Source organism: Notechis scutatus, chromosome 5 (genome assembly GCF_049901735.1).
Source record: "Notechis scutatus isolate UNSWTSFEM ecotype Mainland chromosome 5, rNotScu1.2, whole genome shotgun sequence".
NCBI lineage: Eukaryota > Metazoa > Chordata > Lepidosauria > Squamata > Elapidae > Notechis > Notechis scutatus.
This window is the reverse complement of record NC_142013.1, coordinates 69,708,978-69,723,644: the sequence shown is the minus strand read 5'-3', so window position 1 is coordinate 69,723,644 and position 14,667 is coordinate 69,708,978. Positions and strand designations below refer to the sequence as shown.

Genomic DNA, 14,667 nt, shown 5'->3' with positions numbered 1-14,667 from the left:
GGCTTCCAGGTTTTCCCTTGGTAATTTAAAATCAAAGACCTATCACTCTGCACCCATCAGTCCATCTCATGGCCCAATCACCATCTGTCCCAACTCAAGACATTCCTCTAACCACTCCTTGTCCAGGTGCAGGATGAAATGACCTTGACTGAGAATAGTCTTAGGTTTCTGTCCCCCCAATTTCCCACCAGATGGTGGGCTCCCATTTATCTAACCGGGCTAGTCTTAGAATCACTGCTTCCATAATTTTTGGCACCACTATGAAGTGGATGAGTTCCAGTGCCAGCCCATTTCAAGTCTGACAAGTTCGGTGAGGAGTGTGGCAGGGGCTGCCCCTTTCAATGATCCATCAACCTGTTCAAATTGTATGGGTCAGGTCATCATTTTCATCCTGATTCCTAGCTTTAGGACCATGGGGAGGCTGATCAGGCAGCGGGTATAGCTCGTGTCTATGATGGCTTCTACCTTCACCCTTTCCCCTGCCTTGGGCACTATTAGTCTTGATGGGATGGCGATAGACCAGATGGCTTCACTTACCATCAGGTCATCTTTACTCTAGTCATTGCTATTGTAGGCCTTGGCACTTGGGGTCCCTGGGCCAAAGTTCCCCCCTCCCCACTGTGGAAAGAGGAGACCTCCAAGGCTTGGCGGGAAAACTTTCACTTTTCAGATGCTTTGCGTGAGGTTTTTTTCGGCTTGGCAAGTTCTGGAGTCTTCCCTTTTTGCATGGGAGCTGGACAACTAACAGCAGGTAGAGCAGGACTGATGTGACATGGGAAAATTCCATTCCCAAGTCTTATTAACCTTTCCTTTAATCAGGCTTTTAAACATCAGGTTAGTGCTGTTCCATTTTTTCTGAGTCATTTTCCATGAGATGGACAGCCATATCAATTTGAAAGACAGATAAACAGACAGACAAATCTTTTCAGAAAATAATGCTAAACTCATGTCACCTTCAGTGCACAAGAATGAAGTACTTACATAAAAACAGAATTAGGTTTACCAGATAGCTAAACCTGCAGTTTAGCCCTGTGATACAACTCGCCTTTAGCCCTCTGATACAACCCAGCCCTACCTCCCACTAAGAAGAGTAGTGGATATATGCTTTTCCTGACATCTGGTAGTAAAGCAAAAAACTGACCAAATACTTTCTTTAACTTGACCTTCACTAAAACTGTAGGGACAGCACTGTTCTTGAGAGTTCAGCCATTTATGCCACATACTGTTCTGCAAACTCAAAATAGGACAGCTACATATTAACAAAGCTATGAAAAACAGCCCTAAATGATTACTAAGATATTGTTACATTCATTTTGCTTAGGATGAATACACTATAATCTGATGTAAGACATACAGTATTATGCATTAATGTGTCTACCCTGAAATGTTTTATATTTTAATAATGTTTAAAATAATAATTTTAAAAATGTATTTGTTTAAAAAGAGAAAAAGATTGTAGTCTCTCATTCTAAAAACAGAAATAGAAAATCCCCAACCAGAATTAAGACTCAAAATTATAAATTTTAAGAATGTAATTCCAAATAAATGGCATTATTTGATTTTTTTTTCTCTAAAAGCCAGCCAAGTAAATTTAAAAAAACACTGAAGGATAAAAGGATAAAAGAAACAGTAGTTCCAGGAATTGGCAGAGATGAAAGTGCCTAATCTGACACAGACTTCAAATCAGCATAACAGACAAGCCGGCTAAAGCCCTTCAAAACATCCTAAGCAGACCAAAAGACCTAACAACCCCAGAAGAAAAAACAGGAGTCATCTGCCACAAACAGATAAGGACTGCAACAACCACTATATAGTGTTGGAAGTTAAAACCCATCCCTCTCCTAGGAAAATGAAATATTTTAGGGTATACTAAAAAATCCCAAAAAAATATTTCCGCTAAAAAGAAAAGTAGAAAGTCAGCCTCCCCCACCTTTGCTAATGGGCCATTACTGGGCCAGTCTATTTTACATAACAAAGATCTACTCCAGGTAGAGCCATAATAAGAATTGCCTAAAGCCCTTTCATTACATCATCATCCAGCAGGGCTCAACCAAGCCTGGGACTCAGGACAGCCTACAGAGTTGCCCCTGCATGTCCCCATGGGAGTCTGACAACCAATCAGAATACAAGCTCAAATTCAAATCCCAACAGAGGGCATAAAACCAAGGGTCTCTCAGCATCTTGCCCCTTCTTTTTCTTCACCCAACATCTTGAAGCATGTGATTGTCCTTTTCACTTTGGAGCTCCAAGGCATGTGGTCCTGTCCACCATCTTTCCAAGCAGTCACCATGTTTCCAGTGTCTTTTCCCCCCACTTGGAACTGAACCCAGAAGGATATGTCTTCCAACAATTGGAAAAACAGGCAAAAGACTGGCAGAATGCACCCATGAACACCAACTAGCACTCAGAAGACATGATGAAAATTCTTTAATTTCACAGCTTATAGACAGATTTAGCCATAGTTTCAATTAAGAAAATGTGACCATCCAAGACCAAAAGTCCAAAAATGCCAAGGAATTTCTAAATTCCTTGCACTCTGACAAATTAGCCATCAATAGACACCTAGACATTAACAACATGTATATGTTTTTCGCCCAGCCAAAAAAGGAACAAAAGATCCAAGCATCTCTCCACCAGCAATCAGCACCCAGATCAGCATAGATTAACTCCAAGGTCAACATCAGACCAACAAACAAGTAAACAATATCCCAATCAAGAAACTTCCAAAGAAGACAACAGCAAACAGCCCAACCAAAGAATGTCTAAGACTAACACTGAGAGGCAAGCCACCAGAATATAAAGTGACAGCAAACTGCACTCCTTACTAGCATTTGACAATGTTACCGAGTTTGGGTAATGAAACATCTGCAAGAAAACAAGAAAGCTCAGAGCGCACCAAGGTCCCCTCATGTCAACCCCGAGTTATAAATGTTCTCCTTTATTAGTACTGACTTCAAAAGCTATCTTTGTCATGTCAGACTTAATACAACATTAAATCCAAAGTAGCATCTCCCCCTATCCCTTGTAAATATAGCAATGAAAAAAAATTAAGGTTTTTTTTTAAAAAAAAAATCCTACTTTTTGAGATGTAATTTTCTATTACAATTCTATTTTTTAAATTAAAAACTACACTGGTCTCTGACTTAAAATTCAGAAAATAGGAATTAAAGGATATAAAAACCAATTACAGGAACAAGGCCCATTTGCAATGGTACAAAATATAGTCTAATCATTTCCACAAATATTTAATATGTAAAATTGAAAAATTAGGCCACCATACTACCGCAATTCTGAGCAGGGGCATTGCTGGCATACAAGGTGCCCTTGTACAGAATTATACCTAGTGTGTACATTCATCTACTATTAGTCTTTTTTTTTAATCTTGCAATTGGCGTATCCTCATTCAGTGCCATTGTGTGATACACAATTTTATATTCTACAAAATAAATCAATTTTTAATATCCTGTTTGGCATTTGTTTAACCCATGTAAAATTCATGCTCCTTCTTTTAGAGATTAGGTCATATCTTTAATGAAAGAATAACCTTTGAAATTGGCTCAATCTTCAAGGATATCTAGAATCAAACTAATTGATAGTAAGAAAGTTGATGTTATTCTTCCTATTATGGAAGTTTTAAAATTATGCCTTCTGGCAATAATCTACTAACAGACAGATTGGTTCTTATTTAAGAGACTCCTGCAAAAACACAGAATCCTTGTAATATTGTTAGTTCTCAAAATATTGCCGATGCATGTCTGTAAAACTATTGCATTTGACTAACTTGCAAACATTTTAGTTTATATTAAAAGATGGAATCACATTTTTATTAGCATAAAAATTAGGTTTTGTTGTTGCTAAGGAACAATGTTATAATAAAGAAGTGCAATATTTTCAGAAGCATTGCACCAGCCAGTATAAAATGGCTCAGTTACTAAAGAATTACAACTACAACAAAGCAAACAAATGGATGCCACAAGAATGCAGCAGTAGATGCCATTCATTCTCTCTTGAAAAAAGACAGGACAGACAGAAGGTGCAAAACAGCCTTACCATCATCAAGTGAAGAAGAATTACCCATGATAAAGGGATGTAAATGGGGAAAGCTTGAAGAAATATGAGTAGAAAGAAAAAGAAAGGCACCACTGGAAATGTAGAGAAAAAGAAAAGAAAAAAAGTGTGAGGGAAGAGGAACAGATCTATACACATACTTAACAATAGGACTAACAGTGTTTTTTCCTCCCAAAGCTTTGCCTGTGTGAATCATAGATAAAACAAAGTCCCTTTGATACAACATTCACATTAAAAACAAATAATGCTTACAATCCAACCAAGACACCTTTTACTAATTCTGCTCTAATATAAGTACCTAAAAGTCTTCACGCCAAGAAAAATATATTTAATAAATACATTCTTTGGGGAGCTACATTCGTGTGCATGTAAAAACGTCTATATTCATTTAACATTTAAATAAAACATTTCCATAAACAAATTAATCCCATATTTCTAGTTTGCGTACCACATTGATATAATATTGCAATGCTATATACAGTGCAATACTATGCTTCATTTCCCTCTGTAAGAAATGAGCTGGTATAATGAACATTTTGTTATTTCCCCATTGCTGAATTCCTGCATAAAGTTGAAGTTCAGACTGCAATGGCTAATGGTATTGCTGCCAAGTAATTTACCAAGACGGTGGTGAGAACATTTCTCACATCTCATATATTTCACCTTCCTCTCCTTTGCCCTCCAACCTCAGCTCTACTCTAACACTACTCATAAATAATTTAATCTATTTTTATATTTCTTTTCTCCATTTTCAAGTGATTAGCCATTTTAAATATTTCCTCTAGCAGCACAACATACACATGCTTTCATTTTTGTTATTGTGTACATAATTCTGTATCTGAAAAAAAGGTTTTTATTTTCTTTTATTATTTCTAAATCTTATCAAAATACAAAAAGACTTTGAGCAATTTCACAATATAAAAAACAATGTTAATGTTTTAATTTTCTATTATTATTATTCTCATTTAGTACTCTGACCTTCACTTATGTTAACTAAATACTGCTATTGTAATTCTAATTCAAAGATGAGAAAACCATGATATTGCATGTTAGTATTCTATGTTCTTCTCAGTCTAAGATAATGTTACAAATCTGTTGGATTTCATCAACAGCTAATATTTATAAGCAGCAAGTAACTTGGAGAATATCAATTCAAGGCTGGCTTATGGCTAATAATAATAAATGAACCTGCTATACTTCAGTATGTATTTAGCAAGCAAAAAGCAGAATATTAAATAGATATTAAAATACATAATAATTTTGGAATTTCATTTTCTGACATTATTCTTTTTGTTAAAAAAAGCTTATTACTTGAACAACTGCCTATTAAAAAGCACATTAAAAGTACTATTCCAAAATAAGAATGATTAATTTCTGGCCTATTTTAACTTGAACAATATGAGCTTCTTGAAGAAATCGTATCATAAAAGTAACACAGCATGCTACCAATGTTATGTAGTAATGCTTACAATTTAGAATACAAAGGTTCTCCTCTTATAAAACCATGTCTTCTGGAGCCCAGTTGTTACAGAACTGAGTGATTGAAGCAGATGATACTAGAATATTTCCACATGAAAATGACACTTGGTTTGCTAACAGATATGTGATCACAGCAGAACACCTCACTTTCCAGCCTAAATATACTATCTTTACAACTTAGAACGCTTCTTAAGAACAGCAAATTTATGAAAAATGTAAAAGTGACAATTTTAATTTTCTCAAGAAAGGAAACATGCTTCACAAAGTCACCTTAATTCCAAAGTTAGTTATTACAGAGCTCTACTATTTCTTTTGAACTAACAACTATTGAAGATAAATTTTAAAAACTCTAGTTTTTTTAAATAATTTAAATAACAAAAAAGTATCCAATTAAGCAAAAATTACATTTAGAATATTATGTATCACATTGTTTGTGTTTCATAGAGATATAAAAGTATACAATGATTTTATAATAAATATGTCGACTGATTACAATTCAGAAATACTCTTTATATAGCAACCAGATCATATATATGATCATATATATGATAGTTGAAATTTACTTCAACTTACCGATGTTATTGCTTCTTTCAGTGGACTCCTTTTCTAAGGTGTTGGACAAAGAACAGCTCACCAAATCTACCTTTGGAATTTCATTCCTGCAGTTAGAAACAAGAGAGAAGTTCATTTAAATTGCTTCATTCCCACTTTTTAGCTTCGGGGAGAAAGAAGCATTCCTCTACGCCACTCCAGTGTCATAAGCTGTCAGAAGTACCTATCTCTCATAAAGCAGCACCCTGCTTGGATTAACCTTATCTTGTTTCTCCTTAACACCTGTCAAAAGAACTTATTTTAGACACACTAATATCTAAATGATGTCTTAAATATTAGCTGTGCCTTGATACTGAAGATAACTTGTCTGTAATCTGAAAAACAATTTCAGACTCTCTCAATCATATTACATGAAGGAAAAATGATTCTGCCAACTCAACCATAATATATATGAGGTGCCCAGCTGCAACAAAATGGTTAAGCACTCCCCGGGTCTGTTGCTAGAACCTTTAGCGTGATTTTTATTGGCATTAAGGGTTTGGAATTACTAATACCCTTCTACTGATCGTCTGAAATGGGAGCTTTTTGCACTGTATAAATGGGGAGAATTAAAAAGGTTAGCTTTCCTTTTAGACACTAGTATCTGAGGGTTTCGATTCAGAAACTGGTGGCTATATTTTTTAAAAGGAAAAGGATCATTCACATGTTATAAATTGTGCCATTTACTCCCAGACCAAACTAAACTGATGGCTCTTTACTTCCCAAAACCACAAGTTCTTTTAAAAAAACACCCCATTTGTTGAACATTCATATTTATCTATAGTATGTGATTACTTTGATTATTATTAGTGTCATTCTTTCTAAAAATAGTAGTAGGAGTAGACTCATTCTAGATTGTATGGTATGGAATTGTTATGTTTTCCTTCGAGTTAATGATGCAGAATAGTCCAGTTTCGCTGGTAGATATAATATTTATTTTCAGAATATGTCTTCTTTTGAAATGAATCATAGAATATAACATTTGAAAGGGATGTTGGAGATCATATAGTCCAACCCTCTATCACAGGGGTCACTAACCTTTTGGACCTCAGGGACCACTAAACCCATCATTTTAAATTCCATGGACCACTAATATGATCTGACTAATGACCGTCTGGGTGAGTGTGGCTAGGTGGTCATGTGCCTGGGTGGGCATGGCCAACCTGATGTCACTCATGTCGAGGGGCGTCTTGCCGGCCTCTACTCGCCCACCCCTCCCAGCCACTCCTCCCTCCCCACCCGGGCTCCAAAGGGCCCAACAGGACACAGTTGTTGGAGCTAAGCAGTCCCCACGAGAAAGAGTTGGCCAAAGGGCTGGGTCAGTTCAATTTGGATCTGACTGAGAAGGAGGCTCAGTAGAAGCACCTCACCGAGGACTATGAACATAGGCTTTCCAAGCAGAGGGAAGACCTGCGGGAGTGCAAGGCCAGGTACCGGTGCCTGGAGGCTTAGCAGGCTGAGAAAGTCAGCCAGTTCCAGGCCATGATGCAATCTCATGGAAACAAAGCCCTCCGGCTCTTTGCCACTAGTGGCACTTCCCTCCAGCCTTCGCCCAAAGTCCCACCCCAGGAGGCTGAAGCAGACCCCAAGTTGGAACTTCTGCTGCCCCTCTGACCTGCACAAAAAGACCCCAAAGGGTGAGATTCTCTGCAACAACACAAACATTCATTGCATGTATCCAGCCAGGGGCCATAGTTTGAGGAGCCTTGATTTAGTGCAATATAAAAAATCCACTATAAATAAAAACAAAATAAAAATAAATATATAAAAAAGGGGACATGGTGGTTCAGTGGCTAAGATGCTGAGCTTGTCAATCAGAAAGTTCGGCAGTTTGGCGGTTCAAATCCCTAGCACTGTGTAACGGAATGAGCTCCTGTTACTTGTCCCAGTTCTCCAACCTAGCAGTTTGAATAGAATAGAGTAGAATAGCTTTATTGGCCAAGTGTGATTGGACACACAAGGAATTTGTCTTGGTGTAAATACTCTCAGTATAAAGAAAAGGTACATTCGTTAAGAATCAAGAATCATAACATACAACACTTAATGATAGTCATAGGGTACAATCAACAATCAAATCATACTAGGAAACAGTCAATATAAATCGTAAGGATACAGGCAACTAAGTTACAGTCCTACAATCACAAGTGGGAGGGGATGGGCGATAAGGAGTGGTGAGAATATTAACAGTAATAGTAGTGTACACTTTGTAAATAGTTGAACAGTGCTGAGGGAATTATTTGTTTAGCAGAATGATGGCTTTCAGGGAAAAACTGTTCTTGGGTCTAGTTGTTCTGGTGTGCAGTGCTCTACAGCGTCGTTTTGAGGGAAGGAGTTGAAATAGTTTATGTCCGGGATGTGAGGGGTCTGTAAATATTTTCACAGCCCTCTTTTTGACTCGGGTAGTATACAGGTCCTCGATTGAAGGCAGGTGGGTAGTAATTGTTTTTTTCTGCAGTCCTAATTATCCTCTGAAGTCTGTGTCTGTCCTGTTCCGTTGCAGAACCAAATCAGACAGTTATAGAGGTGCAGATGATAGACTCAATAATTCCTCTGTAGAACTGTATCAGCAGCTCCTTGGGCAGTTTGAGCTTTCTGAGTTGGTGCAGAAAGAACATTCTTTGTTGTGCTTTTTTGATGATGTTTTTGATGTTAGGTGTCCATTTTCGGTCATGTGATATAGTAGAACCTAGAAATTTGAAGGTCTCTACTGTTGATACTGTGTTGTCTAGTATTGTAAGAGGTGGTAGTATGGGAGGGTTTCTTCTAAAGTCTACCACCATTTCTACGGTTTTGAGTATGTTCAGTTCCAGATTGTTCCGGTTACACCACAAGGCAAGTTGTATAACCTCCTGTCTGTATGCAGATTCATCGTTGTCTCAAATGAGACCAATCACTGTTGTGTCATCAGCAAACTTCAGTATTTTAACAGATGGATCGTTTGAGATGCAGTCATTGGTATATAGGGAGAAGAGAAGTGGAATTAGCACACAGCCTTGGGGCCCTCTGTGCTGATTGTACAGGTATTGGATGTGATTCTGCCTAGCTTCACCTGCTGCTTCCTGTCTGTTAAGAAGCTTATGATCCACTTACAAGTGTGTTCAGGTACTGCTAGTTGGTTTAATTTAATTAGAAGAGTGTCTGGTATTGAATGCTGAACTGAATCTACAAAGAGGACCCTTGCGTAGGTATTTGGAGATTCAAGGTGTTGTAGGATGTAATGCAGAGCCATGTTAACAGCATCATCTGTTGATCTATTTGCTCGGTATGCAAACTGCATTGGTTCTAACAGCGGATCCGTGATGGTTTTCAGGTGGGACAGCACAAGCCTTTCAAAGATTTTCATAACTACAGATGTTAGAGCAACTGGTCTGTAGTCATTCAGTTCCTTGATGGAGGGCTTCTTTGGCACTGGGATGATGGTAGAACATTTGAAGCAGGAAGGAACATAGCACATCTCTAGTGATCTATTGAAGATTCGGGTGTGATGGGGGCCAATTGGTCAGCACAGACTTTTAAGCAAGAAGGAGTTATCTTGTCTGGCCCTGATGCTTTTCCTGGCTCTGTCTGTGTAATAGATCTTGCACTTCTTTTTCTGTGATCACCAGAGGTTGTGAACCCAATGGGTTGGGGTCAGTTGTAGGAGGCGTGGCTGTTGTTGGTGTGTTTGAGAGGGGATTGTGGAGATAGGTGGCTGTAGGTTCTTTTCAAACTTGCAGTAAAACACATTCAGGTCATCTGCTAGTTGTTGATTTCCTTCTGCCTGGGAAGGAGGTTTGCTGAAGCCAGTGATGTTTTTAAGAGTTTTCCACATGTTTGCTGGTTCATTTGTTGAGAATTGATTCTTTAACTTTTCAGAGTAGCTTCTTTTTGCTGCTCTGATCTCTCTTGTTAATATGTTTCTGGCCTGGTTGTATAGCATTCTGTCACCTTTTCTGTAGGCTTCCTCTTTGGAACAACGTAGCTGCTTAAGTTTATCTGCGAACCAAGGTTTATTGTTAGTATATATTTGCAGGTTCCTTGTTGGTACACATAAGTCTTCGCAAAAGCTAACATATGATATTACAGTATCTGTGAGCTCATCTAGGTCTGCAGAGGCATCTTCAAAAACATTCCAATCAGTGCAATCAAGGCAGGCCTGGAGTTTCAGCTTTGCCTTATCCGACCAAGTCTTCACTGATTTAATTGTTGGTTTAATGGTTTTAAGTCTTTGTCTGTAGGCAGTTACAAGGTGAATCATGCAGTGGTCAGAGTGTCCCACAGCTGCTCATGGTAAAGACCTATAAGCATCTTTTACTGTTGTGTAGCAGTGGTCTAAAGTATTTTTGCCTCTGGTGGGACAATTTACATGCTTGAAATACTGTATTTTGGGAGCTCTTTCCTTAAATTTGCTTGATTGAAATCTCCTAAAATGATGGGAAGGGAACCTGGGTGTTTGGCTTCAGCCTCCATAATTTGATCAGCAAGAGTTCGTAATGCCTTGTTTACACAGGCTTACACAGCTATTAGGAGAAATGAGGAGAACTCACGTGGAGAGTAAAATGGCTTGCAGTTGATGTGTAAAGACTCTAAGTTTTCATCACAAAACTTATATATTATAGTTATATCCTGAGACCAGCTGTTGTTGATATATAAACATAATCCTCCACCCTTTGTTTTATCTGATGTCTCTTCAATTCTGTCTGATCTAAATGTCTGAAATCCTGGGATGTATATGGTGTTGTCCCCATGAATTTGTGGATTAAGGTTTCAGTAAAACAAAGAACAGCTGAATTATGAAAATTAGAATTCCATCTATTTAAGAGATGAATTTCATCCATCTTGTTAGCCAGCGAGCGTAAATTAGTCAGAAAGATTGAAGGGAGAGGGTTTTTTTTACCCCTATTCCTTAGTCTGTTTAAAATTCCCGCTCATTTACCTCGTCTCCTCTTTCAGTGTGGTCGTTTCTTTGCTTTCTTTGTTGTAATCCATAGCACCAGGGAATTGGTTAGAATCTCCTCCATGTTTGAAAAGACAGGTGGGGGTGAGGAATCAGAAAGTTGCTCCTTAAGGAAATATTGCCTAATTCTTAGCAGGTGGTCTCGTGAGTATGAAATCCATAGTGAATTGCAGATAATAATAAGGAATAAAGAAACCATTAGAGAGCATTTCACCGTGGCAGCCGTCGTCGGCGCCATCTTGGCTAAAAAATGCATGTAAAAATGCAAGTAGAAAAATAGGGATCACTTTGGTGGGAAGGTAACAGCATCCAGTGTGCCTTTGGCATTTAGTCATGCCGGCCACATGACCATGGAGACATCTTTGGACGTCTTTGGCTTTGTAATGGAGATAAGCACTACCCCCTAGAGCCAGAAGTGACTAGCACGTATGTGCAAGGGGAACCTTTACCTTTAAAAAATGCAAATAATTTTTCTGTGGACCACCAAAATTTTCTCGTGCACCACCAGTTGGTGACCAATGCTCTATCATATCAGCCATGGTGGCACATTGGTTAGAATGCAGTATTACAGACTAGCTTTGCCCACAGCCAGAAGTTTGATCCTGACCTCAAGGTAGACTCAGCCTTCCATCCTTCCGAGGTTAGTAAAATAAGGACACAGATTGTTGTGGGAAAACATGCTGACATTTGTAAACCATTCAGAAAGTGCCATAAAGCACTATGGCACACTAAGTAAGTGCTATTGCTATCGGGGATTTAATATTACAGCATTCTTGATGGCCTCCAGTTTCTGTTTAAATTCCTCTAGCACAGTCACCATCACCCCCACCCCTCGTAATGCAGCAGTTCTTACTTTTTTACCCCACGATTCCAAATGAAATTATTTAATCCCATTTCACCTTGTCTGGAATAACTCTGTACAATTCTGACCTGTCTTCCACATAATAGGCCTTCAGATACTAGAAGACAGTTGTCATTTCTCCATATGGTTTTAGCTTCCTAAGCTAAACATACTCACTTTTTAAAATAAAATTTTCCTTGCAGAACCCTTATCTCCTTCACTGCTATTCTCTGGATATAGTCCAGTTTGTCAATTTTCATTCTTAAAATGTGGTGATTAGAATTGGACTCAATAGTATAGGTTTGGTCTGCCCAATATAAAATAAAGAACAATGACTTCATTTTTGATTCAAAACCTCATAGGCTACTTACTGTGTGTACCACTTCGTTAACTGTACCCCCCAACATATTAAAAATATCATTCCAATAAAACTAATCCTTTTCATACTTAAAAAATAAGGGCTTTGTTCTTACACACTTATACAGTACTTACAAGAAAATGAACACTTTTTATCAATGATAATTGAATAACTATAAACATGTCCTGACAATGTCAATTATTTCAGGCCTGATACTTTCCTTTTTGATATTAAAAAGCTAATTTAGCACTGATTTCATTTTTAAATTATAACAATATTACCAGTAATAATAGACATGCCTAATGTTCATGGAGGCAGACAGATCCTGTTAGTTAAACACTGTAGGTAATTTCAGAAATCCTCTGGCAACAGTAGATATAGTAATCATTATGTCATCATCGTTATCAAACAGACCAAACTAGAAGTTGCTTAGGAAAAAGGCTCATATCCCATAACCAATCAGATTTGGTTATATTCTACATCCTGAAAAAAAATCAGCTATTTGTAGAAGTAGGTTTATTGCACATAAACACTCCTATAAATGGCTGTATAAGTAATTTTTTTTTAAATCTTAATTGCTACAAAAGCTCTGCTGGTCTTATTTGATGATGGAAGACCATTTTCATTTTAAATGTGAATCAAAATTATTTATTTATATTACAGGTGGCAAAGTACTACGTTTGGGCTGGCCATCTTTTTAATAAGGATTGTTAAAGGTATTTATATAAATTATAAAAATAATTTATTAATTAATTTTAACTGCTTTTCCTAAAGAAGTAATCTTGTAAGACTCCAAAATGAACCAAGGCTATTTAATTTGCTTGTTTATTTATTAAATTTACTCATCTTACCTCAAGGTAACTATATAAAATGCAATATGAAAGAGTTAAAATGTAATCTAATGTAGGGTTATATGTATTACTTATTATTTCCAGTTAGACTTTTTGTGATGTCACAAAAAGTCTAACTGGAAACAATAAGTAATACATATAACACTACATTAGATTTCATTTTAACACTTTCTTATTGCATTATATATTTAATGTACTTAATGAAGTGCACAATATATCTTTGGTAGCTATTAAGGCTTTGGAAATGATATTCAAATGCTGTAGTTAGAAATATCAGATTTATGCCAAAATGAGTTTCCCTTTAATGCTACTAGTGAGCAAATTGGATTTTGAAGAAGTAGGAGAGAAAGAGTATTGATGCTTTTGAACTTGGTGTTGGAGAATAATACTGATAGCCAAGAAAGCAAACAAAAAAAATCATTCAAAAAATTTCACAAGAGCTATAATATCCAAGAAATAAAGTTGCATATTTTATAATTGCATTAAGATAATTTTTCTCAACTTCAATCAACCAGTGTTGTAATTTCTTTTATAGTTTAATGATGAAGCTCAAACTACCATATTATGGATATATTTTGTGAAGACTCTGCACCCTTGAGAAGGCTATAATACTGGGGAGGAAATGGAAGGAAAGAAAAGAAAAGAATGACTGGCAGCAAGGTGGATGAACTTAATAACATCAGCAATGAATGCACCACAGAGAAGTGTAAAATGCCAAGTTGACAACAGATCATCTTGAATAAAATCTTACATGGTTATTAATGAGTTAATTAGAAAGAGCCAATTTAATGCAGTGTTTAAGACTCTAAGTTTAAGGCTAGAAATGGGGAGACTGTGAGTTCTAGTATCAACTTAGGCACAAAGCTAGCTATGTGACTTTGGGCCAGTCACTCTTTCCAAGCTCTAGGGAGCAGACAATGGCAAAACTATATCTGAAAAACCTTGCCAAGAAAAGTGCAGAGACTAGTCCAGGCAGTCCCCAGGAGATAATACTTATTTGGGCATCAGAAAAATGGTTGATATCAACTTGACAACAGATAATCATTACAGTTAAAAACAAATGATTAGGTCAAATACCTTGTTTGAATCAGAGGCACAACTGGTCTTTCTGGTCTTCTTGGTGGCAACGTACCAGGTCTGTTCAAAGAGTTTGTTTTTGGTGGTCGAGGTTTCTTGGGTGGTATAGCAGGAACAGAAGGCTTCTGTAAATCTAATGTTTTTTGCTCTCTCTCTGGTCTTTCTTCAAATCAATTTTCCATCCAAAAGAATAAAGACATTTTAAAGCCAAATAATCATATGCAATAGCTACAATAGCCAACAAAAAAAACGAAAAAAAAACAACCTAGCAATTGATTTACTGTCATAGCAAGTATATTATAGCTAGCTCCTAGAGTCATTAAGAGTTGGGCAGCAGACAGGTTTACTAAATTATGGCTCATCGCAGTGGGATGTTTAGACTGGATTTGGCATTTTTATCCATCTATTGAGTCCTTCCCGAGGACCTGGGATAGCAGATGTTATTTGATGATGTTGAGGTACTGTT

General features: G+C 37.2%; 1 protein-coding gene across 5 annotated transcripts in view; it reads right to left on the bottom strand.

Moving 5' to 3' along the window:
* Positions 1-14,667, bottom strand: part of SH3KBP1 (SH3 domain containing kinase binding protein 1) — a 154,615-nt gene that overhangs the window by 14,542 nt on the left and 125,406 nt on the right. For all 5 annotated transcript variants that reach the window (XM_026674928.2, XM_087966949.1, XM_026674927.2 and 2 more), the window contains 2 exons: positions 14,202-14,364; positions 6,121-6,206 (listed from right to left, as the gene is read on the bottom strand). In XM_026674928.2, the coding sequence (XP_026530713.1) occupies positions 6,121-6,206; positions 14,202-14,364 (249 nt within the window). The remainder of the gene's footprint in view (positions 1-6,120; positions 6,207-14,201; positions 14,365-14,667) is intronic.